Here is a 27,725-nt window from a genome sequence, read left to right as displayed (position 1 = left end):
GGTGAAGAGACCGATGAGAAACTATCAGGTCGAGATAGGAAAGGTGAAGCAGCCTTAATCTATACTTTAACTTGTGGTTTACGGGGATGTCCCACCACATGTGAGGATATTAGAAATTATACGTTAAAAGATTAGAAAATAAAATTATTGAAATTGCAAATAACGGGAAAAAAACCATGGGAAGCCGGTGAGAATACATTTAAATGTATTGAAACTGTAACGGTGGTAGACGGTTGCATTATGAGGGCATAGAGCTATTATACCGAGTCAACTGAGAGACAAAGTTCTGAAAATATTACACGCGGGACATCAAGGGATTTCGCGAATGAAACAGTGGGGAAGGGAATATGTTTGGTGGCCGGGAATGAATGGGAAAATTGAAAAAATTGTGAAGTCTGTAACGCTGGGCAAATATGCCGTGTCGGGATAAGAAAAGTATTTTGCCGAAAGTAAATATAGCTTGAGGAAGGGTGCATATGGATTTTTTTGAGTGTAATGATAAAAAATTTATTTTAAGTGTAGATGCTTTTTCAAAGTAGAATGAATTTGAAGAAGTACATGTTTTAACTACGGGTGATATTAAACATTTAAAGAAATTATGGTCTAGATTCGGTATTCCGAAATGGGTGATTTCAGATAGTGATCCGGGGTTCGTGAGTGAAATGTTCGGAAGTTTTTGTTTGAAAAATAATGTGCAACATATGTTAGCACCACCGTATCACCCTAGTTCTAACGGACAGGCAGAAAGATTGGTAGCAGTTGTTAAAAGTTGGTTGAGAAAGGCCAAAGATGGCAAAGAAGAAGTTTGGATAGCTCATTTATATTATAATAATGGGGTAGGAAGGGATGGTAAATCTCCATCGGAAAAAATGTTGGGAAGGAAAACTAATACTTTTTTAGATATATTGAAACCTGTTTCGAAAATTTTAGGAATTGAAAATAATAGGGAATACGAATATATAGTTAATCAGATGGTCTGGGTTAGAATGTACGGGAGTGGTAAAAAATGCGACAAAGGAATAATTATAGAAAATTTAAGTAATAAGTTATGTAAAATAAGATTAGAAGATATGACGGAAGTGCGTCGTCATAGAGATCAAATAAAGTGTCGCGTAAATACGCTAAGTTAATTTTTCTTGGTGTTTGGATGGGTCCATAATATAAAAAAAAAGGGAAAAAAATCTGGACTGATCATATTAATGAAGCTTATTGTTGAATTAGTATGTATTTTTCGAGATTAAGTTTGATTTAAAAAAAAATATATATAGTAAAAATAAAGACAAGAAATAGAGTATTTATTAATTGGGGTATAGTAGTAAATTTATTTAATGCGATTAAAAAGAGGTTAGAAGTAAAATATTTTTTTATTTTAAGGAAGGTTAACAAAAATCATGTATTTTAAAAAAATATATATATTTTATTTAAATATTAAGATTTAAATAAATGAGTTCACACATAAATCAAAGAAAATTTAAATAAAAAAATTGGAAATATTTTTGGAATCGGGCATAAATTCAAATAGGAAATATTTTTGGGATCAAGGATAAGTTTGGTTTAAAAAAAAGAAAATATGTATATATAGTAAAAATAAAAAACAACAAGAAATGGAGTATTTATTAATTGGGATATAGTAGTAAATTATTTATTTAATGTGAAAGAATTGAAAGGGGGAAAATTAATTTTTCTTTTTATTTTAAAGAAAGTTAACAAAATCATTAATTAAATTTTTTTTTTATTTTCTAAATAAAATAATTCAATCATTAAAAAGTTTGGGTTTGTAATTTCTAAATTTTAAAAAAAAATTTTCAGTTTTGTATAAATAAAATAATTTAATTTAAAAGAAATTTTTGTATTTAGAATAAATTTTCTAAAAATTATAAACAATATGATAACTTTCTATATTAAAACTTTACAATCCGTAATTCAAGTGAACCAAGCTAATCTATGAAGTCCATTGGCCGATGCTTGGTTGGATAGATGGCTGATACAACAACAAATGATTACACCTAAGCCTCAACCTGCATTGAATGGACGAGGGGCTTCGTATACCTTACCATGTCTCATTAAAATATAGAATATTTAAATTTCTTTTATTAATTTATAATATAATAGTACATATTTATAATCATAATTTTTTTTTAAAAATTACGAATTTACACTGGTGGGGTCTAATTAGGCCTACAAAAAAACGAATCGAATCGAATAATACTATTATTCGTATTCGATTCGAATCGAATAATTGCGCTATTCGTATTCGTACGAATAATAAAATCATTATTCGTTTCGATTCGTCGAATATCCGATTCGATTCGAAAATTTTTATAAAGCTTATAAAAAAAATTATAAACAGATATAATGTTTTAAGATGACACTTTTAAGGATTCTCTAAACTAATTGTCCATTACAATATAAAAATTTATAGAAAATAAACGAAATAAAACCAAATGATTTCATATAACGTTATCCAAACAAATTGGCCAAAAACGTCCGATTTATAGATTAGAATTGCTTATAAAAAATATTTAAATTATTTCTTCAATCTAATATACAAATTTTATTAAAATATTCTGAAAATATACAATAATTTCATTTTATAAACATCAAAATATAATACACAAAAAATATAATTATAGTATATCTGAATTTGTTAATAACCAATTTTTTAAACATAACGTCTTTCTTATAGTATCCTCTTTCAGAGACATCCTATTTTTCATTATCATATTCGTTCCCATTGAGAACAACCTCTCAGATGAAGCCGATGATCCCTGAATTGACAAGATATCACTTGCCATTTTCGACAACACGGAAAAACGATCCCCATGCAATCTCCACCATTCTAACGGGCTCTTATTAGAACCGATTCTTACTTCACTAAGATATGTCTCCACTTCACATATTGATGTGATGTTATTTTGTTTGAATATTCTATCCATGTTTGACTGTACTGTTGCACTAACTGATGTAGTATTGATATTGTATTTCATTTTGTATTGATTATATACATCCTTAATTTTTTTAATAGATTTGTCGTATCTATAATATACGACGAAGGTAATTGTTCAAAAAATTGGACTTTTAATCTTGGATCCAATATGGTTGATATTATTGTTTCAATATTTGTAAGATTATAATAATTTCCTATTTTATCAATAGCATTTATAGGGTTTATAAAATGGTGGTCAAATGAGTTTAAATGTTCCATTAAGAAAACATAAAAAAGGATGACTTGATTTAAGGTAGGCTATGTGTCACCACAGATATCATTGGTGAAATCAAAAAAGGTTTTTAAATTGTTTTGTATGTTGATTAAGGTAGTCCAATCATCCTGATAAAAAATAATAATTAGTAAATAAAATTAAATTACTTCGTTCAGTTTCCGTTCTTCGATATCAGATATATCATCATATCTGAGTTACAACCTCATCAATAACCCTTTTCATTTTAATCGCTCTTTTGATCATTAAATAAGAACTGTTCCATCTGATGGAAGTGTCTAATTTTAATTTTAAATATTTTATAGGGGGAATTAGCGAGGAGCATACATTTTGCATGATTCTTGTCTTTGTAAACGAATTGCGAATAATTTTATGATTATTCTTAATTTGGATAATTGCCTATTTTTTTAAGTATTTCTTGTACGACTAAATTAAGTACGTGTGCAAAACATCGTACATGTAAAATTTTATAATTTGGATTTTTTACACGAAGAATTTTTATGAAAGTCGAATTAGAGCTAGTATTATCACAAGTAATTGCTATGTTACATATGTCGATATTATAATTTGAGAAAACTATATATATTTTCACCAGAAGAATCAGTGAATGGAACTATATCTAATAATAATGATTTCATCTCCCATTTTTCATCAATAAAGTGGCAGGTCAACCCTAAAAATGGTACATTAGTGGGGCTTGACCATATGTCAGTGGAAGGTTAATTTGGCACTTTAAATTATTTATAATTATTTTAACTTTATTGAATTCTTTATTATAAATTTCATTCATATATTGTTTAATTGAGGGTATTGAATATTTTTATGTCAGGATTCAAAGCTCTAACCAATGACTTGAATTCCTGTGTGGCGAGAATTTTAAATGGTATATTAGACTTGAGTAAAATTTTAATAAATAAATATCATCAGCATTTGTTTTGGACACATTATTTAAATAGTTTTTTATCGTATTATTATTTTGAATATTTTGATGAAATCTTTTATTATGATTAATTAGTGCCGAGGTAGTTTTTTTCTTGCACATTATTTCTACAATGCATATCTTACATCTAGCTGTCTCCGTTTTAGAATTATGCAGATAATGGTTCCATATTAAAGAATTTTTCCGCCTAACATTAACATCAGTTTGATCAGATATTGATGTAGATCTAGAACTATTCGAGGGTACTTCTCCATAACTTCTTCCATCAAGATTTTCTAATTGATCTTTGAATATATTTAAAATTATATATATCATATAAAATACATGCTTACCATCTTTCCTGAAATTCCAGATCATTAATTCATTAGGAGCTAAAAGAAAAAATATTTAAAAATTAAGAAACAGTAAATTAATTAAACAGTGGCATAAGCATGGGGGAGGCTGTTTTTAAAAAATAAAAATATTTTAATTTATATTTTTATTCCTCTTATGAATTAAAAATTAAACCTCTCTTTTCAAATCAAAAAAAATATTATATTAGTTTCTTTTAAATATATTCTTAAAATTTATGCAAATACTATTTTTAATCAAAGTACAAATACAATGTTTTATTTATATTTTGAAAATATTTTCATATTTTTTTTAAATACCAGTATTTGCATTAGTAAAATTTTTAAAATTATAAAAATATTTACATTTTAAAATTTATTTTAAATAATAAAAATAAATTTATGATTAAATAAAGGAAATTTATGCTACTAAAGTATTTTAATATAATATAAAATTTATAATGAAATACTTTCTAAAATTTTGATATATCTTATTCTTATATGCAAATATTTAAAATAAATTTAACATAGCCTAAGATGTAAGCAATTGAGTGTTCATAAAAAATGGGAGAGTTGGGAGAGAAAATCCTGGCTAAGCCACTGCAATTAAAACTTCAAAATATTATTGTTAATTTTATAGTATATAAATTATACATGTAATATCATTTTATTAGAAGTGATTATATATTCTTAAAATTTATGGAAATACTATTTTTAATCAAAGTACAAATACAATGTATTATTTATATTTTGAAAATATTTTCATATTTTTTTAAAATACCAGTATTTGCATAAGAATTATTTAAATTTTATATAATTTTTTATACAATAAAATTTTTAAAATTATAATCTATATAAAATATTTACATTTTAATATTTATTTTAAATAATTAAAAAAAATTTACGATTAAATAAAGGAAATATATGCTATTAAAGTATTTTAATATAATAAATAAAATCTATAATGATGAAATACTTGCTAAAATTTTGTTATATCTTATTCTTATACGCAAATATTTAAAATAAATTTAACATATCCTAATTAAGTGTTCATAAAAAATGGTAGAGTTGGGAGAGAAAATCCTGGCTAAGCCACTGCAAAATATTATTGTTAATTTTCTAGTATATATATTATACATGTAATATCATTTTATTACAAGTGATTATCACAATGTAATTAATAGTGATGAAGATTTTATGATAGTGATTATGATACACTATCTGAATTAGATGATTTTCTTTAAAATTTGATAAAAAATAAGGTCACTGAATGGGAAAAGAATTTTCCTAATCAAAGAATAAGAACTAGTCAAGAAAATTAGTTATTTATCTGCCAAGGAACTTAAGAATATGGGAAAGATTGTTTTGGCTTGTTCTTTTTAAATATATTCTTAAATTTATGCAATAAAAATTTTATTGTATAAAAAATTATATAAAATTTAAATAATTCTTATACAAATATTGGTATTAAAAAAAAATTAGAAAATATTTTTAAAATATAAATAATCCATTGTATTTGTTGTACTTTGATTAAAAATAGTATTTGCATAAATTTAAGAATATATTTAAAAAGAACATGCCAAAACAATCTTTCTCATATTCTTAAGTTCCTGGCAGATAAATAACTAAATTTTCTTGACTAGTTCTTATTCTTTGATTAGGAAAATTTTTTTCCCATTTAGTAACCTTATTTTTTATCAAATTTTAAAGTAAATCATCTAATTCAGATAGTGTATCATAATCACTATCATAAAATCTTCATCACTATTAATTACATTGCCATAATTACTAACAATAATATTTTGAAGTTTTAATTGCAGTGGCTTAGCCAGGAATTTCAGGTTATTTACGACAAACTACGAGCAAGGAAATCACAACATCATCTTCAAAAACGAAACCACCTTGAGCAAAGAAAAGAGAATCTCCTTTTTTAGGTAAAATTTTCTATATTATAAAATTTATTATATTATATTTTTTATATGGCTACAAATGCATATGTGTTGTAACCCGATAATCATCAACTCTTGAAGTATAAATATTTATTATATTTTCTTATAATTCATATCTTTGTCTCTTTTTTTCTATTTCTACCTTCTTATTTTCATTCTTTTTTTCATTTCTTTGCTCCCCTAAAATCCATCTCCTACCTTCACGCGGTGGGGAGTGAACAGTAATTCTGACTAACAGGAGCTCTGGTAAATAATGTTAGTATTTAGGGTGCTAATAAGAGATATTGTTTCATTTTTGTAATTTAAAATATAAATTTCGAAATCACATCTCATAAAAAGGAAAATGTCTGATTCATCCATCATCAAATAAAGGTAAAATATATTATTCATCAATCATTAAATAAAAAAGACAATCCCTCTCTCTTAGTCTTAATGGGTTGGAATTGGCCTGAAGGAGGAGGGGGAGGGGTAAAAAGAATTATCGTAAAAGAACGAATAAAATTCTCATCCCCGTCATTTTTGACGGGTTATCAACTAGTATATAAATCATTTCGAATAATACGAATATCTTTCCTCATTATTCATATTCGATTCGAATTTTCGAATCGAATAATTATGCTTCGTATTCGTAAAATACGAATCGAATCGAATTTCGAATAACAAATAATTCGTTTTAGGCTTAGGTCTAATGAACCCCAAGCAGTCACAAAATGCTTATATCTTAAAAACTACTCAACCGATAAATATCAAATTTTGAATATAGATTTAAAGATCCGTTTTTATACAATATCTTTTCTAGCATGCTTGTTTCATATATACCCGACCGAAGTATTGAAGGGCTAATTGACCGATTGTAAAGGTATTTCCAAAAGAATATTTAAAAGAGAAATTTTATGATATTTTAAATGATTAGTGTTAGCTTAAGGAAAATATAAGAACAATCATATGCCATAAAGAATACCTATTGCTAAAAACTTTTATTTTTGTCCATTTACGTCAAAAAAATTCAAAAAACTTTAAAAATAACTATTATGACAATTGTCACTTATCTAGGGTACATCTTCACTATTTAATTAAACATGTTAGAAATATTTATTTTTACCCATTTACGTCAAAAAATTTTAAAAATAACGATAATGATAATTGTCACTTATCAATGGTACATCTTCACTAAATTTTTAATTAAACATGTTTGCAATACTTATTTTTGTCAAGTGTCAAAAAAATTAAATACGTTTAAAAATACCGATATAATTATCATATTTCCAAAGAACATCTTCATTTAAATTATAATCATCTTTATAATATATTACACTCTTATGACAAAGAATTTCAAAAATGTTTAAAAAAATGAATATGGCAATCACATTAAAATATTAACCTTAAAACGATCGTATAAAATAACATAAAAAAGTTTAATATAAATATTTAAATTATTTAGAAAAAACTACCTCATTTAACAGCCTTAAAAATTAGATAATTTTATAAAAATGATAAAAATAAATTAATGATTTCACCTAAAAGATTGTTTATTTATAATAAAATTCAAGAGATTTAAAATTCAATCAAAAATTATTTTCATAAATATTTTGAAAATCACTTAATGTTATTGTAATTATTTTTTTTTATTAAAAAACATCATATCATTTTTATAATATAATATAAATTTCATTTCATATAAATAAAAAATATTAAATCAAATCATTTGTTTTTTTGTTGATAATAAAATATTATAAAAAAAAGTTATTTTACTAAAATAACACGAATTTGAGATTTTTATTAAAAATTTTGGCTCAAAATTACACTCGAACCAACTCCTGAGCCGGCTTGAGTTTGAGCCTAATTTTCAGCTCCGACCTCGAGGTTGAAGCCAAAATTTTCGGCTCAGACCTCAAGGTTAAAGCCAAAATTTTTAGCTCCGACCTCTAGGTTTAAGCCACATTTTCAGCTCCGACCTCGAGGTTTAAGCCAAAATTTTCAGTTCCGACCTCAAGGTTTAAGTCAAATTTTCGATTCCGAACTCAAAGTTTAATCCAAATTTTCAGCTCCGACCTCGAGGTTTAAGCCAAAATTTTCGGCTACGACCTCGAGGTTTGAGCCAATTTTTCGCCTCAAAAACTGGCTGAGTTTACGGCTGAGCCAGTCTACACCAAATTCTTCAAAAATTTTATTAAAATTATTTATAAATAATAATATGCCTTTTAAAATTATTAATTCAAATGATTTTAAAAATTTTATAAGTGATCTTGATTGTTCTGTAAAATCAATATGCTCCAATACTCTTAAATTGCACATGTATAATATATTTGCAGAAAAAGAACAATTGGTAAAGGAAATAATATCTAAAAATAAAAGTCAGATTAATTTTTCATCTGACATTTGGACTAGCCAAACACAGGTTCCTTTTTTAGGGCTAACAGCCCATTTTATTGATCATAATTTTAAAATAAATAACATAATTTTGGATGTCAGTCCAATAAATGAAACACATTCAGGTGAAAATATATTTAAAGCCTTTATTAAAATAATTAAAAATTTAATTTAAGATAATGCAACTAATAATAAAACAATTATTGATACATTTTCTTTAAAATATCCATTAATAAAAAAAAATAGGACACATCCGATGCTTTGCCAAGCACTACTACCGATCTACAAGCTATTACTTTAATCATCAATGCATCAAACCCAGGCTGAGATAACAATTGCTGAACATAAAGCTATTATATTTAAAATCCTTATAGTATAGTAATAGAAAATTATTTACCTCAACATGTTATTAGCTATATTTAAACCTCTAGGATCAATAAAACCTAATCACTCCATAAGAGCCAAAGCTGAAAGACCAAAAACAATAAGGTCATAAATACGTTGGTTTTTTTATTATAAATATTTGATTTCCAACGTTTAATATACCCAATAATTAACTAAATAATTTTCCCTATATTTATAAAAAAACATTTATATTTATAAAAAAGGTGAAAACTCAAAATTATTTTCATAAAAATATAGAAAAATGTATATAATAAGCGAATTTAAAGACCTGCAATAAAACTTAGTGCGGAAAACTTCAATAGTGCACTCTCCCCATCTCACGCATACGGGAAATCTGGATATGTTGCCGTCAATTACCTTTTGATATGTAAATTCTTACATCTTATGGCTATAGATGTTGACAACAAAGTTTTTACATTATAAAAAGATATATCTTATAGGAGCAGCGATTGGAATACCATCTCTCTATTATCTAAGTCTTACACCAGCGGAAAAACGAAAAGCTATAGTTAACTATGGTGCTATTGTGCGGTTTTTTAGGTATCTTATATATTTTCAAACAATATAAAGATTCTAAGAACGTTTTCAATTGGTGCATTTATAAGTCTTCAATATAAAAGAAAGTTATTTTTTCTCAAAGAAGTATATTAATATTTATTTATATTTTTTTCTACAGAAACAAAATATTTAAGCTTGTACCAATTTAGAATATTACATTATATGATATAGCATTCATATAACGATATTAGAGCTAGCTTACATTACAATTATATTTGTTTTAATTTCAAACTATTGAATTTGCTTAAACGATATTTTCTCCATGGCTCAATTATTATCCATTAGAGTGAAATTAAAATCCATTTTTTTATTATTAAAGTTTTTGTTTATAAAATAATTATTAATTTTAAAAGAGTGTAACTTAGATTATCCTTGTTCATTAGAAAAGTTTTCAAAGTCATATTATTCTTATATTTTAAATATCTCTACCTTAAATTAAGATATCCTAAGTAAATAATTGATATAAATATATTTACTATAAACGGAGATATATCACTTGGTAAATTAGACATATAAGGAAATAGGTAGTGTTGTTAAAAAGCTCGATTTGCTCTGATTTTTTCAAAACAGCCTGGTTAATATTTTAGCTAAAGTAATTATGTAAGCATTGAGATTTGGCAAATAAATGCCAATCCATTTCTACCAGCTATGAGAAAAATCTTTATACATAATGTTATTTTAGTTATAATCTTAGTTGGGCTGTTTTTTAAAATCGACCCCAATCGGGCATTTTGACAACACTAGAAATAGGATGCTTAAGTAAATATAGTTTTGCACCTTAAAATTAATTAGAATATAATAACATACCTCACTTATGAATAAGTATAAAACAATATAAAGTTTGAGATGAACTCTTATTATTACTCTTTTCACTTACAATACCATTTGACATGATGTAAATATATAATGATAAATTAAAATTTAGAATTCATTAGCATATGAGAAGGCCATTAAAGATTGTCATCTATATGGAGCTAACATGATCTTGAGAGGATGCCTTGAAAATGGGGGCTTATACATTAAATTGGGTCAGGGATTGGTGGCCATGAATCACATATTGCCAAAAGAATACACTAACACATTGCAAAGTCTGCAAGATAAGGCATTAACTCAAAATGCCAAACAAGTTCAGCTATTATTACTTGATAATATTAACATGCTCTCTATAAAATGCCATTTTTAAAGTTTTTGATCAAGTGAATAAAAATTTTTTTATTTTGATGATTAATAATTTATATAAATCAGAATTTTATAAATATAATTCATAAGCTGCGATAATTTTAATGTATCAATAAAATAATTTAAACTTTTTTTAAATTCAGACAAAATGCAAATAAAAAAATTAATAAATCTGACTAAACTTGTATAAATTTATTCCAGTAATGATATGGGACTGGTATTAAAATTTATACAGTATATAATCCAGAAGAGCTGACCAAAGAACAATATTGTCATTTAACACAATTGTACTTTATATTCCCTTCCCATTCTTCCTTAATTAAAAAATAGTTAAAATGGATCCAAGCAATCAGCTTCTTTGAGATTATTACATTCATCATTTTTAATACATAAGAAGATCAAGGTGTTAGTCACCAGAGCCTAAATCAAGAAGATGAAATCAAAAAGTATTTAAATACTAAATTATACCAATCATTGAGTGAATATAATATATATTTGACAAGTGTGAAAATCATGAAAGCTTCCAAACTGCAAATTATCAAAAATTGTTTTCTGCACTAGCTTTTTTGAGCAGGCAGTTAGCAAATTTTTTCAATTTTCCCCTTTAGATGAAATTCTGATTTATGTTACTATATAACATCATAAACATATCTGACTAGACATTTTATTTTATTATTTAATGAGATATAAAAAATCTATAATTATTTTTGCCTTGTTTAATAAATATTAATTTATATTTTAAATATCTATTAATTAAAATAATAGACTGAAATGAGTTTTATTATTAAATATACAACAAAAAGGAGTAGACAAAGAATTTTATTTAAATTAATTTAACAACATATTGAACTCATAAACGGATAATTATTTAATCTATTGATGAAAAATACAATTTTTAATCTTCTTTGAGAATGCTCAAGTAAGATTTTTGATTAAATTTATGTAAAATTCTATGACAAAATCATTTTATCCAAATATTAGATGCTTCTATAAATTTCATTGTCTAGCATGATGAAATTTAAAGATCTTTATTCAATCTGTATATAACTTCGTTTTTCTTATTAAGTTTTTAATATTTAAAAAAATTTAGAATTACTAAAATGTTATTTCGGTAAAAATATGATATACACCAGAGAACTGCAGAAATATCATTTGCATGACCAGCCCAAATTAAAAAAACAATTATTTTGAAACATCCTGGGTTTTATTTTTAAAAAATATATTATATTTATTTTTAATTTTTATAGCTAATAAAATAATGGCGTTTAAAATGTGATACTGCCTTGTCCAGGTATTTTAAAAAAATTCTGGATCTACCAGATGTATTTAAAAAAAATTAAAATACGGCATAGCCTGTATAACCAGGCTTAGGGCCAGGCCTGTAGGTCTCTGACATATACTTTGATAATACATAAAAAATAGAATTAAAATTTACAAATGATTCCATTTGTTCCCTAACCTCATTAACCTCAATGGTGATACCTTTTTTAATATAAAGCAAAACCCAGTCCACTTTAGACTGGTAAGAATTTTTGCACAAGTGGCCTTACCCAATAAATTTCTAGCCAAGCCCAGCTTGGTATAAATTTTTTTATATGCCTGGTTAGGCTCGTCGGCTTTTTAGATATCTAATAATGTCATGAGGATTATAGGGTCTGCAAAACTCAACCTACCAACCAGTGGTTTGAGAAATAATTATTTCCTATTTTTAGGGTGGGTCGGAAATTAAAAATTTTTGTTTAATCATGTTTTATATTTATTATTTTTTACAAATTTAAATTTAATTGGTAATATAAATAAATAATGGTTTGATTACATCTTATTTCGGTTCCATGTCAATTCAGCGAAAATTTTATCGCGAAACACTTTTTCGCGAAACTTTTATCGCGAATGTCGTTTATCGCGAATGGATTTTATAGCGAAACTTTTATCGCGAATCCATAATAGCGAATACTATTCCGCGAATGCAATATCGCGAATTTTTTATAGCGAAACCTTTATCACGAAACCTTTATAGCGAAGACATTACCGCGAATACAATATAGCGAAACAAATATCGCGAATTTTTTATAGCGAAACTTTTACCGCGAAACCTTTAATGCGAATACATTACCGCGAAACTTTTATCGCGAATCAATAATCGCGAAAATTTTATAGCGAAACTTTTATCGCGAAACATTTTAAGCGAATACATTACCGCGAAACTTTTATCGCGAATCAATAATCGCGAAAATTTTATAGCGAAACCTTTAAAGCGAATACATTACCGCGAAACTTTAATCGCGAAAATTTTATAGCGAAATTATTATCGCGAAACCCAAATCGCGAAGACAATGTAGCGACAATTATTTCGCGAAACATATATCGCGAAGATATTATAGAGAATTTAATATCGCGGTAATTGCTAATAATGACTAATTTATTTTGAATCATTTTTTTATAATTATATTATTTGAATAATATTTTTTTAATTCACATAGTTTGTAATTTTCTTATAACCTTAAAAAATTTTTACAATGATTAATTAACTTAGACTGGTTTATGAAATTTGTTATTGAAATACACTTTTTTCGCTATCCTATCCTTTCCTTCGAAGTTCTTATTTTTTTATCAATATATTAATCATTGAGTTTATTAGTTAAATCTTGATATTTATTGGCGAAATTGATATCTGGGTAGCATTCCTATGTATTGTCTGATGACTTAATATTTATAAATTTATCAATTAATTTTGGCCAGGGTTAGCAAATCAGTCAAATGACCAGTCTAATGACTAGATTTTGACGGGTCAATTGAACGGGAGAATATTTGACCTGGTCAAGTGGTCATATATTCTATAAGATCTGAATATAAAAATATGTTTGAAAAAGAAAAAACGATATAAAAACATGTGAAATGTGATCACAATGCTTATTGAGTTCCTAATATTAAGGAGAGCATTTTAATCATAGTGAATTTAATGAAGTATGTAATATAATAAAAGAATTAGGCATACAAGGTGGTGATCAAAATATTTCAAGCTATATCATAAATTTCAGAAATAAAAGCGGCTTGTTTAATAGAAAATCATGGGGATAGCAGTAACTTCCATAAGAAACAATCAGATTTCAAACTCAAGCAGTGGAATTAGCTTTGACCACCATGGCCATTAAGAGAAGTGACATTACTAACAATTTCTTGATCTACTTCTTCTTCATAAAGTAATTGGTCTATTTGTGTCAATAATCTTACTAAAACAGAAATCGATTGAAGATTTAGACAAAAAGAAAATTGATTAAAAAATATTAAAGAAAATGATGATATTCAATATAAAATAATATTTATTTGATTTTAACTATATTTGATCGGTCAAATGCACAACCGTGGTTTTGGCAGTCAATATTCTTAAACAGTGTAGATGAATAAAGTCTACAACATTACTGTTTAGAATATCAATTTTGAATGGCAATTCAAAAATAAATTACATCTAAGTGAAATAAGGGATTTCCCCAATTTAAAATATTTATTAATTTTATTATTTTCAATCTTTATAGATATCTTTTTATCTTTTCTGTTTATTTGAAGGGGGGGGGGCGTGATAAAATTTTTAGTTTAATAACTCGGCATTAATTTAAATATAATATTTTGATATGGGTTCTTATTGAATCTTAAATAATTTTAAAATATAATAAAAAAAATAGCTACACTAAAAATTAACAAATAATTAATGACATATTTGATAAATTATAACTATTTTAAAAAAAAAGTATTGCCTAAATTTAAAAAAAAAAATTTTCCCGTCTGGCTGGTGCCATTCCTTTGGTTATAAATTATAAATATTTTCGCCATTCCTTTGGTTATAAATTATAAATATTTTCGCCATTCTTTCCTCTTTATTTCGGAGTCTTATAAAATATGTTATCAAGCAAAAATAAGGAGATCTTAACCTTTAAAAATTATTTGTTCCGCCTGGATAAAGTAGTCTCAGATACTAATTATTTTAGATGTATCAATCAGGATATTTTTAAATGTCCCGTACGACTCACAAAAAAAAATGGTAAGATAAAAGATAATAATGAAATACACAATCATCCAGAAAATCCAATCGAAATGGAAACCAAGAAAATAATCAATTCAATTAAAAATGAAGCTTTGAATAATACTATGGAAACTCCAAACTTTATTGTGGCGAAACACGTATCTCAATTAAGTGATTCTATATCAATGGCACTACCATCACCGAATCTTATGAAACGTATAATTCACCGAACGCGGAGTTCAAACAGTTTTGCACCTCCGAATCCTAGCAGCCTTATTGAGCTAGTAATTCCGCATGAATATTCAATTACGGATAAATATGAGGATTTCATACTTCATGATGATGGTCCGGTAAGATTTTCTATAAATTTTTTGAACAAATATAACTAAATCCTTCATTTTTGTTGCGATAAGCTGCCCGATAAGAAACACTATTATAATTGCTTATTTATTTATCATGTGTGTCAGGTTCCCGACCGTGTTATCATATTTGGAACAAGAAAAAATTTGGACTTCTTAGCTTCATGCGAACATTGGTTTTCTGATGGTACATTTAAATCGTCGCCACCTTTATTTATGCAAATTTATACAATTCATGGGATTAGAAATAATAATGTTTTACCTCTCATATATATATTGACCAATAGAAAGGATTATGAAACTTATAAAAGAATATTTACTATTATAAGTGACAACTTAATATCAACTCCAAAAAAAATTATGACGGATTTTGAAATATCCAGTGTAAAAGCTTTCAATGTAGTGTTTCCCAATTCGCAACACAAATGTTGCTATTTCCATTTTGGCCAATCCTTTTGGCGAAACATTCAAAAATATCCAGAAATATCGCATAAATATAAAACAGATGTAGAATTTAATATACAACTTAGAATGATGGTTTGTTTGGCGTTTGTGCCACCCTTAAATGTAGTTGAAACATTTGAATTACTAATAAACTCCGAATTTTATTCTAATAATCAATTGTTACTTCAGCCTCTAATTGAAACTTTTGAAAAAGCTTATATTGGTAAAACGTTTGGAAGAGGCAGACTACCTGCTTTGTTTAATATTGAACTCTGGAATTGTTACCAATCAACACTGAACGGGGAAGCGAAAACCAACAACGCGGTTGAAGGGTGGCATAGATGCTTCAGTTCCCTCCTAACAAGTTACCATCCAAACATGTGGAAATTTATATCAAGTTATCTATATATCTATTATTTTAAAATGATTTAAAAAGTATAAAGATTTACTAATAAACTATATAATTTTTCCTAGGCTTAAAAAAACAACAAGGGTTGACAGAGTTAAAAATTGCTCAGTATAATTCTGGTGAAACACCCTCTACCCCGAGAAAAAAATATCCAAATCTACATGCGAGAATAGTAACAATTGTTTCTGACTTCGAAAATCGATCAAGATTAGATTATCTTAAAGGAATCGCTATTAATATAACATTGAATGTTTAATTTTTTAAATTCTTATCTACAATAATAAAAATTTTGTTTGTTTTTATATAATAGTCTCAAAATTTTTATATTTTCATTATTTTTTTGTGACAAAAATATAGGATACTTTGGTATAAAATTTAGCTGGTTACTTAAGACTCATTCATCAAGATATAGATTTTATGAGGGTATTTACAAATTCTTTTATATGTGTGTGACACATTCTTTATCTACCACATCAATCCCACGATTAATATTTCAAAAATGCATTATAAAATTATTTTAAAATTCATATTCCTAGCCCTTGAGTCATATAGTTGTTTCCCCTTACAAATATGATCATTTTTGATGAGCAACATTATTAGAAAAGTACTATTAAAATAATACTCAAATATTACACTAAAGGGCAAAGTTTAAAACGAGGATTACATTTTCCTTTTATTTATTAAAGCATATAAATTTATATCGGAGTGTTTTTGTCAGATTTTTTTCCCATGGTTATTTTTAACCAGTCTTTGTTCAAATCAGTGATTCTTTTAAAAATTTACACTTCAGTTATACATTTAACAAACAAACCTATTGGTTTAGACGATATGTTATGACAATGCTCTACTTTCATATTCAATAAAAAAAAAATTATTTTTTAAATAAATGATATCAACCCTCTCAAAACTTTTAACCTCCTGCCAAATATAAATAATTTTAAAAAAAAATACCTTTCACCACTTTCCAATTTTTCAAATAATGATAATTATTTCATAACTAACTATCCCCCCTCTAATTTCAATGATGCTCCTCTAATGAGTTCGCAGTTCAAGTTACGATATTGACCTTGCTATAAAAATTTGGGAAAAAATTGGTTGTATTAATTTTGTTATATAGCTTTAAAATTCCTGAAGGTTATTAATTATTTAAATATTGGAATTTGGTTAAATTTTTTTAATATACTATATTTTCATTTGATTTGATAACAATGTAAATGAGCTTGGGTGGCTTCATGTCATGTCATGAATAATAAAATTAAAATACATCATTTTTTTTGGTTATATTTTTTAAAAATTATTTTCTAAATTTTTTTTATTAATAGCTCAACCTATTCGCGGCTTGATGAAAATAATTAGCTATCCTAATTGATTTTACCATAACCAATCCATCTCATTTTGATATAACATTTTCCAAAGTTGCCGCAAGTTATGTCATCTGTCGGAAAAGTTTCCAAGCTTAATTTTCTTTTGTATAAAATATCGAGTTAGCCTTTTATCTTTATCCTCATATTTTGAAATAAGGAAAAAAGTTGATTTTATAAATAATATAATTTCATTTAATTTTTTTATTATAATTGCTTTCTTTAGATTCTTTGTTCAATCTAAATTTGATAATTTTTAAAATTCTAATAACTTTTGGTTCATACTCAGGGTTGCCAGGTCAAAATTTTCAAATTGAGGGAGATGTGGGAGAAACATGGCGGTAGAAATATAAAAATTGCTAAAAAAAATTTTTGCGGGCGGCCTTCGGCCGGGATTTTGAATTGATTTAATTATCCGCCTATTATTTTTTATAATTAGTTATATAAATACAAAGTCGGTAACTATTTTTCAAAATACAATAAAATCTTGATTTATTAAATTATATTAATTTATAAAAAAAACCAACGATCTTTTTTAAATATAAAAAACGATTTTAATTTTACAATTAAAAATATATTTTAAGCGAATGTCCCTCAAAACGACCGCAATTGGAAATCTACCGTGTGTGTGTATAACATTATAGGGATAGGCGCTTAATTATCAAGTATCACGTTTAAATACATAATAAGGTACTCCAAAATAAGATATAATACAGATGCAACTACAGTTGCGGCAATTGTACTTATCTTGTAGTACAACATTCACAGAGATACTTATCATCACAATGTTGGTAGAATCTTTTTTCCATAATATTTAACGACTCTAATATAAATGAAAATTATACTTGTAGAACAAATGAGCAAGGCTATCATTAATGTTTTAAGACCTAAATCCAGGAGGTCAATTTTTGACGATTTGAAAGATGGGCATATATATGCAATTCTAACAGATGCATTTAAAGGGATTTCCCTTGATCTTCCGCTATTTCAACAAAATTAAGGTCATTTCAATAAAACTATTAAATTTTTTCCCCTCAAATAGTGAAAAATCCAAAGACATAGCTAACCATATAATATCAGATTCGAGATGATCAATAAATTGCATGTCAGCTTTCTGATCTGTTAATGCCTCAGTGATGGAAAAAACAGAGTGTATTTACAGAAGCGAGTCTACACAATGTTGGTTGCGATATGTTCCTAATATCGGCCATCGATAGAATTTTAAAATTTTATAAACCTTTAAAAAATATTTCTTATAATGAATGGCAGAGGTATATTTAGGAATGATTTCACATGTAGAATGTGCAGTTGCAATCGGAAGAATCTTAACAAAGATTCAAAAAATTATGCTGCAGATGTGTCCATCTTTACAGTTAAAAATTGACAATAAATTTTATGGCGCCCTTGCTAAAACATAATTATATTTTATTTGAGATTTAAATAATAGAACTAAATGTTTATCGTCGTTATTGAGATTATAATATTCCTGGCATGACATATTATACATTATTTAACCATTAGCTCGTTCTCTAATGTTGTTAAATCCGATTTCTCTCCTTTTTTCCAGGCAGTCCTCTTCAGGCTAAAAATGCGCTCGGATGAGTAGAATGAGGTAAGGAGAAGTTTTGGCGAATCATAAAAAATAGAGAGAATTAAAATCTTTTCAAATAAGACATCAATGTCTTTCGGTATTTTTAATATATTTATTAAATTACAAAAACCTTAATTGATGGTTTCTGTTCCAAGGTCATAATATTTATACAATTGTAAATAGAGTTATTATAATCAAATTTTGATTGTAAATATTCTAAAATTGTCTGAATAAAAATATCTGCATTATTTAAATATGTATTAATTAGAGTATTATTTGAACATTTTAATATAATATTTTTAGCAATAGCGCCATAAAATTTATTTTCAATTTTTAAATATAGAGATGAACAGAGCTGTAGCATAATTTTGTGAATCATTTTTAATAAAGAATATTCTGATTGCAACTGAATATTAACTGCATGCAGTAGATTTCCTACATGTGAAAAGAATCCCAAATATACTTCTGCCATTTCATATTAGAAAATTTTTTTCAAATTTTAGGACAGCCTTTAAAATCTTTATTTAAGAAGTATTTTTTTAAGGGTTTGTAAAATTTTAAAATTCTATCGATGGCAGGTATTAATGACAACCACCTGATAGGTATATATCGCAACAACTCACACCATTCCAAGTCAGACCACTTCACCAACTCTTTTAATTCATTAACTCTTTTAGTTGAACTAAATTCGTTAAAATATTTCATCACAATTATTTCGACATCCACAGACAGTACATTCATTGCCTTCTTGCAAGAACTATGTAGTATATATGGCATATACAGCCAATTGGTAATAATTCATTTGTGCTGCCTCAATTCGGTAACTTTAGTTTTGGCCAAAATTTACAGAGGCATTATCAGCGCAGAAAGCTGGCATGCAAATCATTGATAACCTTGAATCAGCTATATTTACCCTTATGTGGCTAGCTACATCGTTGGATTTTTCACTATTTGAGGACTTTTTTTTAACAGTTTTATTGAAATGTTCTTATTCTTGTTGAAATTGCAAAGGATCGAGGGAAATGTTTTAATATTTCCATTATTAGATACATTTGTTAGAATTGCATATGGATGCCCATCTTTCAAATCGTCTAGAATTGACCTCTAGGATTCAGGTACCAAAACATTGTGATAGCCTTGCTCATTTTTATTGCCACAAGTAAGGTTTGCACTTATATTGGAGTCGTTAAATATCATGAGAAAAAGATTCGACCCACATTGTAATGATATAAATAGAGCTCTGTGAATGTTGAACTACATAATAGATGTATACGATTTCCTCAAATATAGTTTCATTTTGAGAATATTTTTGTATTGCAATCGATGTTGATATACTCCCCTGTACTGACTAATATTAATGAAATAATGTTGATTTATTATTGGATAAAAATAAAACAGGATAGAAAGAAATTTACAAACTAGACATGTTTTTCGAATAAATATTTAAAATTTAATTTAAAAATATAAAAATAATCAATTAATGTCTCAAAATTATTATTCACATATTAAAAACGTTTAAAATACTTTTTTTTAAAAATCGCGGGAGAAATTAAATTGCGGTAGATTTTTGCGGGAGATTTCCAATTGCGGTAGTTTTGCGGGAGAGAGATATTTGCGTGTAAACTAAAAAATTGCGGGAGTCCCGCTGATGGGGAGAGACATGGCAACCCTGTTCATACTTAAAGGTTGCTACTGTCTATTTCTCTTATTAAAATTAGTTTTTGTTTATTGACTAGAAAAACGGATTGATGGAATAGTAAGTACTAATCTGGCATTTCTATGGTATGAGCTCACCCAAAAATATTTGTTTTTTTTCGCATGTTGCCAATCGTGGCAATTTTATCTTATTTTGTCGAAAAACTATCTAATGAATTGAAGAATCAATGTAATAAATTTCAATTATTGATTTAAGTTCCAGATTAAATGCTTCCAGAAATTTGGTTGGTTTTACGCTTTAATGGGAGATATAGATTTTATTTCTCTTATAGTACGATTACCTTTTTGTGTGTGAAAAAAATGACTGAAGAATTAATAAATATTAGCGCAAACCAGCTATTTTCCATTCTATCAATAATGCCAAATTAGGCAATTTTTCTTATTTTGCTAATAAACTTTTTCTTTATACTGTCTCTTAAACGAATTAAATTATAATTAATACGGAACATCGATAAAATTTTCTGAATAAATTATTTCCGTCGCTTAAATCATAGATTTGCCAAAATTTTGTTACTAATAGTTTTTTCCTTTTACGAGCTACTATACTCAATTGTACAAATAAAGCAAGAAATAATGATATAATTTACAATTAGTTCGTAGAACTATTCAGCCGCCAAATTTAACGGCGCTGATATTAAAATATATAAATCTTGTTTATTCCTCTGTGATACACAAGTTGAAGCATATAAAGAAGTTACTCAGAATTATCAAACTATTATGGTAATTATAGATATAAATAGCTTAAACCTTTGATTTTGAATGATACGATCAAGTTAGAATATTTAGAAAGAATTAAATAAAAATGTAAATATAAGCCTAAAAAATATTTAAAAATTTATTTTTAATTCTACATTCAAATGCTGGCTCAGAAATGAGTTTAATGAATATAATTAGGCGAAAAAATTTTTCTTCGGTCTCATTTGATTTATTAGAGGCCGAATTAATGGTAAAGCAGAATTTTGACATGAATTGCGAAGAGTTAAAATTTATTTCATATATAATAAACTTTTAAATAAAATAAATTCCTTCCGATAAATATGTAGATTTGGATCTAATTTTTATATATTTTGACTTTATATTCAAATTCAAAATTTGTAAATTATAATTTGAAAAAAATTATTCACCAATATTAATATATAAAAGGATTGCAGTTGTGGCTCTTTCCCGCTTTTTATCCTTTAGTCATTAAAAATCCCACCTCACTCTTAGAATATGGGAGGTATGGCCGGGCCTAAAAATTTTTGCAATTTACAAAATGAATGAGAAAATTGAATAATACACCTATTTAATATAATTAAAATATAGCCACTTTTTATAATTATTTTTTATTATCCTTCATTTATATATTCCTCTCAAAATTTAGAAAATGTTTTTATCAACCCCCCCCCCCACCCTTGTCGTGGTAAAATATGTAAAAGTAAATAAATAAACACTTAACCCATTTTGCCCTGATTTCCCGATATTGGAATATCTTTATTTTCTTGATTTGGATTTTCTATTTATTTTCAAAAAACCCTGATTTTTTTAATTCCATTTTATTAGAAAAAATGAGTAAAAGTGCTTACAAATTGAGTAGAAGCGTTTGGCGATGTTTTCACAAATACGCTATATTGAACTGGTATTATTTTAAAAAATGATGAAAACTATTTTACGTTTTTTAATTTTTTTTTTATATTGTTTAGTTTGACTTGTGAAATCAGCAAAAATAAAAAACTAAAATAATTGAAGATCTAATGATTTATTTCCAAAATTTATTCTTCATAAATATTACAAATTTATGTAATCTAGAATATTTTGAATTTTTTTTTTGATTAATCATAACTTTGCAGTTATTTCTATTTATTAAAATGCGAATAGAAGAAAAAGGAAAGGTCATAATATTCAAATGAATTAGTTACTATTATATCAAAGTTATATCGATGTGCATTATCTCAAAATTGTAATTAGGAGGCATTAATTATCAGTAAAATTTTCTATAATTAAAATAATCTGAGAAAATCAATAAAAAATTCTTAGCTTTCAGTATATTTTTTTTATCTAGATTAGAAATAAAGTATTACTTTAAATGACATAAAGCACACTTTTAAATTTTATGTTGGGGGGGGGTTAACTTATTCTGCTAAAAACTTAACCCAAAATATCCGCTCCATACTTACAACCATGAGTGAGTGAGACCAGGAAGACTAATATATTTTCTATCACATCAGATAGAGGTTACATGCTTATTAAATAAACAATACGTAATAAAATATTCTTAAAACATTAGCGTTTATGATTTAAGAAACTTCAGTTGGTAAATTGATATTGAATATATCGATTTCACTTAAAATGAATTCACAATTTTCGCGGTCATGCGCTCGTTATAATAATTTCGCGCAAATACATTCGCGGTAGAAAATTCGCTATAAATGGTTCGCGATTAAAGTTTCGCTATAACGAGTTCGCGATCAAAGTTTCGCTATAATGTATTCGCTATAAAGTATTCGCGGTCATGGTTTCGCGGAAATAAATTCGCGATAATAAGTTCGCGATATTGTCTTCGCTATAAAAGTTTCGCGGAAAAAAATTCGCGGAATTGGTTTCGCGATATTGCCTTCGCTATAAAATTCCTTCGCGATAAACGACATTCGCGATAAAAGTTTCGCGAAAAAGTGTTTCGCGATAAAAGTTTCGCTGAATTGACCTGATACGCTTATTTCACAACTTCATTCATTTTAGATTATTTCTTATAATATTCCAATTAATTAGTGGTCTGTGATAACTCAACTCCAAATGTTATAGCATATGATTGTAGAAATTAGTAAAATCATAATAAATTTTTTTTTAAATTTATTATATTAAATTTCCAACATAATTATTTAAACATGATGTTCACGCTTAATTAATTGCTTCCACTTTTTTAAGCCTAATATGTTGTTAAATTATAATAAAATCTTTCTGTTTACCCCCTTTAGTTGTATATTTAATAACTAGTTGATAACCCATCAAGAATGACGGGAATAAAAAAATTATGAACTATTACAGGAAAAATTTTTTTGAGAACATTCAGTGAATTTTCTAAAATTTGGAGGTAAATTCTATTAAATAAGGTGATTGAAAGTATTTCTTTTTTCCATTATCTATATAAAAATAGCTAGTAGTAATTGAGATATCGATAATAGCCTGGATAACCTGATCAAACGCATGTCGCTGTAAAACATTTAGATTGGCTAACATTATAATTGCGACATCTGCTTCTATTATTGGGTCATATAAATTAGGTTGAGTGATAGGGTCAGGAGATGGAAGATTAAAATCGTTGCAATTGAACCCAGGACAATCTACACAGGTTAAAAGTATGGAGGATATTCCTGTGGTAGCAAAGGGTAAGTCATTTTTTTGTTGTCCTCTAAGATAGTGTAGTAGAGTATTATAAAGATATGTTGTCTTACCTGATCCACCAGGAGGATCTATATAGAAAAATCTGGTAGTAATTGAGGTATGGCAATAGCCTGGATAACCTGATCAAAAGCATGTCGCTGTAAAACATTAAAACTCCTTACATAAAGATTTTCTGAAAAATATACGTTCACTATCACAAAATATGGTAGTAAAATTTTTTTTTTATCTCAACCACAATATGGGAACTTTGCAAATAGTTTAAAATACCTATTTATCAATATCTTCCCATGCCAGAAAATTAACCTTCCTCACTAATCCTAAGTACTTATTATAAATTAGATTTAACAAATAAATTTAAATTATATTTAGCCAATTGAAAAATAAACATTAATCTCATATTACCACCCCAAAATATGCCAGTATAAAAATTTATCTCAAACAATATTTGAACTCTGGAAATGACATACAGTACCAATTTATCAATATCTACCTACATTTTTAAATATTTTGTATCTTAAGAATCTCAAATAAATAAATAAAGTTTGCTTAGTTAATAAAGAAAATAATTAAACATCTGTTTAATTACTGATTATTTTCTGATAACCAGAGGTGAACTCAAACATGATTTAAATCTTGTGCCAACCTGGTGGTGATTTATTCTGTAATAATATCTATAAAAATTAAACATCTTTTTAATTACTGTCTCCTATATTTTGGGGCCTTTGGCAGATGAACTATTATGTCCTGTTGTAATCATTTCGTTACGATTTTTTAAATTAAAACAAAAAATGGTTGATTTTAAAATTAAATAATATAAATAACTATAAACCAATAAAATAAGAGCTTAATAAGTCAATAAAAATAAAGATTAATAAGCCAATAAAAATAAAATTGCATAACAATAACATATATAAGAAAGATTATATTACAAATATAGAAGGTGGCTGAGTGGGAAGAACGTTTGCCTTTAAAACGTTAAGTCATGGGTTCGAATCCCGTTATGTACAAAAAATTTTCTTAAAATTTAACATTAGAGAGATATAGTCTCCATCGATTTATTTAACATTAAGAAGATAAAAAGTTGATAGGAAAAATAAAAATTAACATTAAGAAGATAGAAAAGTTGATAAGAAAAATAAAAATTACCATTAAGGATATACGAAAACGCATTTCTTGATTACGGTGATTATATATATAGATAACATGCATTTCATGTAAACAATGATAACATAAAAATTTAATTTTTTTTCATTATAAATTTACATACATTTTAAAATGACAATAAAGTTTTAGTCATTTCAATATTATTGCTAATTTTAGGTTTATGAATAAATTCCATAGGAAGATATATGCTTAATATCATAAACAATTAATAATTTTGAGTCAGCAATTATTCTCCTACTGGGCATAATTTGGAAATTATTCTATTATCAAATTTGATTTAAATAAAAAATCATGAATAATCTCAAGTCAACTTTTTAATATTCAATATTAATAAATAATTTTTGATTGCCTTTCTCATGTTTCCATAGTTATTTTCGCATTTAATGATATAATTTACTAAAATTGTTTTAATTTTGGTGCTTACCTTTATAATTCATTAGAAACAAATACATAAAATAAATAATTTAAAATAATATCAATCATATTCAAATTTTTCGTTATATCTAAATTTAATGTCCCATTGGAGGTTATATGGTTTATAATATGAGTTTTTGTTTTATTGTAGGTCCAAAAAAATCTTTTTTTGGTAAAAATAGCATTCAATCATCATAATATAAATAGAAAATAAACAAAATAATTATTATTTTTATTATCTCTATATATAACACTATTAAATTTAAACGTTCAATGTATTGCTGTTGTGACCGCTGCTTACTTAATATACTACAAATTTTCTTTATTTAACCAATAAAAAATATTATAATTTTTAAAACGAAAAAAATTAACTGTTAAAAAAAAATTAATTTAAAAAAATGAATTGATAATTTACAATTTCGCTTCCCTTTTATAGGGAAGCAATAATCATCACAAATAAATAATTAAAATTTAACAATCTAAAAATATCTTCTTTTACAATTATAAAGTACCTAATCATGCCTCAAATTAAAATTATAAGATAAAAATAGGTCCGTGAAGTTGGCCGAACGATTACAAGCACTAACGATGAATCATATGTCATTTTTTAGTGCTTGTTAGTGCTTCAATCCGAATAGTAGCCGAATTTAAGGGAAAAAAGTTGTAGGCAAAAATAAAAATTTGTGCCAACTTCACGCTTAAAAGTCGATTGGAAGCACTAACGTGAAACTTATATCATTCTTTATTGCTTTGTTAGTAGAGGTTAGTGCTTCAATCCATTTTGTAGCCGAATTTATGAATAAAAAGTTATTCACGAAAAAAGCAAAAATAAACAAATATTGGCGAAGTGCCAAAACAAAAACTAGAGTAGTACTTAACATCTGGTTTTCGCCATTATTTAGTGCTTAATTAATGTATTTAAATTCCATTATTAAATTAGTTAACCGCCATATGGAAAAAATGTTATTAGCTAAATACAAATTATGACGTCACGATTTAAGCGTGAAGTTGGCCGAACTTTTGGAAGCACTAACGATGAAACTTATATCATTCTTTAGTGCTTCGTTAGTAGAGGTTAGTGCTTCAATCAGTTCCGTAGCCGAATTTAAGAATAAAAAGTTATTTACGAAAAAAACAAAAATAAACAAATAATGGCGACGTGCCAAAAAAAAACTATAATAGTACTAAACATCCGGTTTTCGCCATTATTTAGTGCTTATTTAGTATATTTAAATTCCATAATTTATTTTATTAACCGTCATATGAAAAAATTGTAACACGCTAAAGAAATTTTTAGAGGTCAAATTTCGGCTAGAAAATTATGAAAGCACTAACGATGAAACTTATATCATTCTTTAGTGCTTCGTTAGTAGAGGTTAGTGCTTCAATCAGTTTTGTAGCCGAATTTAAGAATAAAAAGTTATTAGCAAAATAAAAACTATGACGTCACGATTTATGCATGAAGTTGGCCGAACTTTTGGAAGCACTAACGATGAAACTTATATCATTCTTTAGTGCTTCGTTAGTAGAGGTTAGTGCTTCAATCAGTTCCGTAGCCGAATTTAAGAATAAAAAGTTATTCACGAAAAAAACAAAAATAAACAAATAATGGCGACGTGCTAAACAAAACCTATAGGAGTACTAAACATCCGGTTTTCCCCATTATTTAGTGCTTAATTAGTGTATTTAAATTCTGTTATTGATTTACTTAACCGCTTTATAAAAAAAAAGTTATAAGCATAAAAACTATGACGTCACGATTTAGGCGTGAAGTTGGCCGAACTTTTGGAAGCACTAACGATGAAACTTATATCATTCTTTAGTGCTTCGTTAGAGGTTAGTGCTTCAATCAGTTCCGTAGCCGAATTTAAGAATAAAAAGTTATTCACGAAAAAAACAAAAATAAACAAATAATGGCGA

The 27,725-nt window shown here is 26.6% G+C and overlaps 2 protein-coding genes across 4 annotated transcripts in view; both read left to right on the top strand.

Moving 5' to 3' along the window:
* The first annotated feature begins 9,584 nt into the window (after positions 1 to 9,584).
* Positions 9,585 to 27,725, top strand: part of LOC135931188 (uncharacterized aarF domain-containing protein kinase 5-like) — an 81,773-nt gene continuing 63,632 nt past the window's right edge. For all 3 annotated transcript variants that reach the window (XM_065468121.1, XM_065468120.1, XM_065468122.1), the window contains exons 1-3: positions 9,585 to 9,751; positions 9,790 to 9,853; positions 10,695 to 10,895. In XM_065468121.1, coding sequence (XP_065324193.1) covers positions 9,606 to 9,751; positions 9,790 to 9,853; positions 10,695 to 10,895 — 411 coding nt within the window. In that variant the 5' untranslated portion in view covers positions 9,585 to 9,605. The remainder of the gene's footprint in view (positions 9,752 to 9,789; positions 9,854 to 10,694; positions 10,896 to 27,725) is intronic.
* On the top strand, positions 14,843 to 16,434 carry LOC135922375 (uncharacterized). The gene is made up of 3 exons (XM_065456762.1): positions 14,843 to 15,316; positions 15,434 to 16,166; positions 16,244 to 16,434. The coding sequence occupies exons 1-3, from the start codon at positions 14,843 to 14,845 to the stop codon at positions 16,432 to 16,434; spliced, it is 1,398 nt and encodes a 465-aa protein (XP_065312834.1).

This window comes from Gordionus sp. m RMFG-2023, chromosome 1 (assembly GCF_954871325.1).
Source record: "Gordionus sp. m RMFG-2023 chromosome 1, tfGorSpeb1-WG-v2, whole genome shotgun sequence".
NCBI lineage: Eukaryota > Metazoa > Nematomorpha > Gordioida > Chordodea > Parachordodidae > Gordionus > Gordionus sp. m RMFG-2023.
The sequence above is the reverse complement of the archived record's forward strand: the minus strand, read 5'-3'. Positions and strand labels throughout refer to the sequence as shown.

What these genes read in the sequence shown, in the direction of transcription:
- LOC135922375 (XM_065456762.1), top strand. Translation starts at nt 14,843, where the DNA reads ATGTTATCAAGCAAAAATAAGGAGATCTTAACCTTTAAAAATTATTTG. An exon ending in TACTTCATGATGATGGTCCG is followed by an intron (nt 15,317 to 15,433) that starts GTAAGATTTTCT and finishes CATGTGTGTCAG; the next exon opens with GTTCCCGACCGTGTTATCAT. An exon ending in CATGTGGAAATTTATATCAA is followed by an intron (nt 16,167 to 16,243) that starts GTTATCTATATA and finishes AATTTTTCCTAG; the next exon opens with GCTTAAAAAAACAACAAGGG.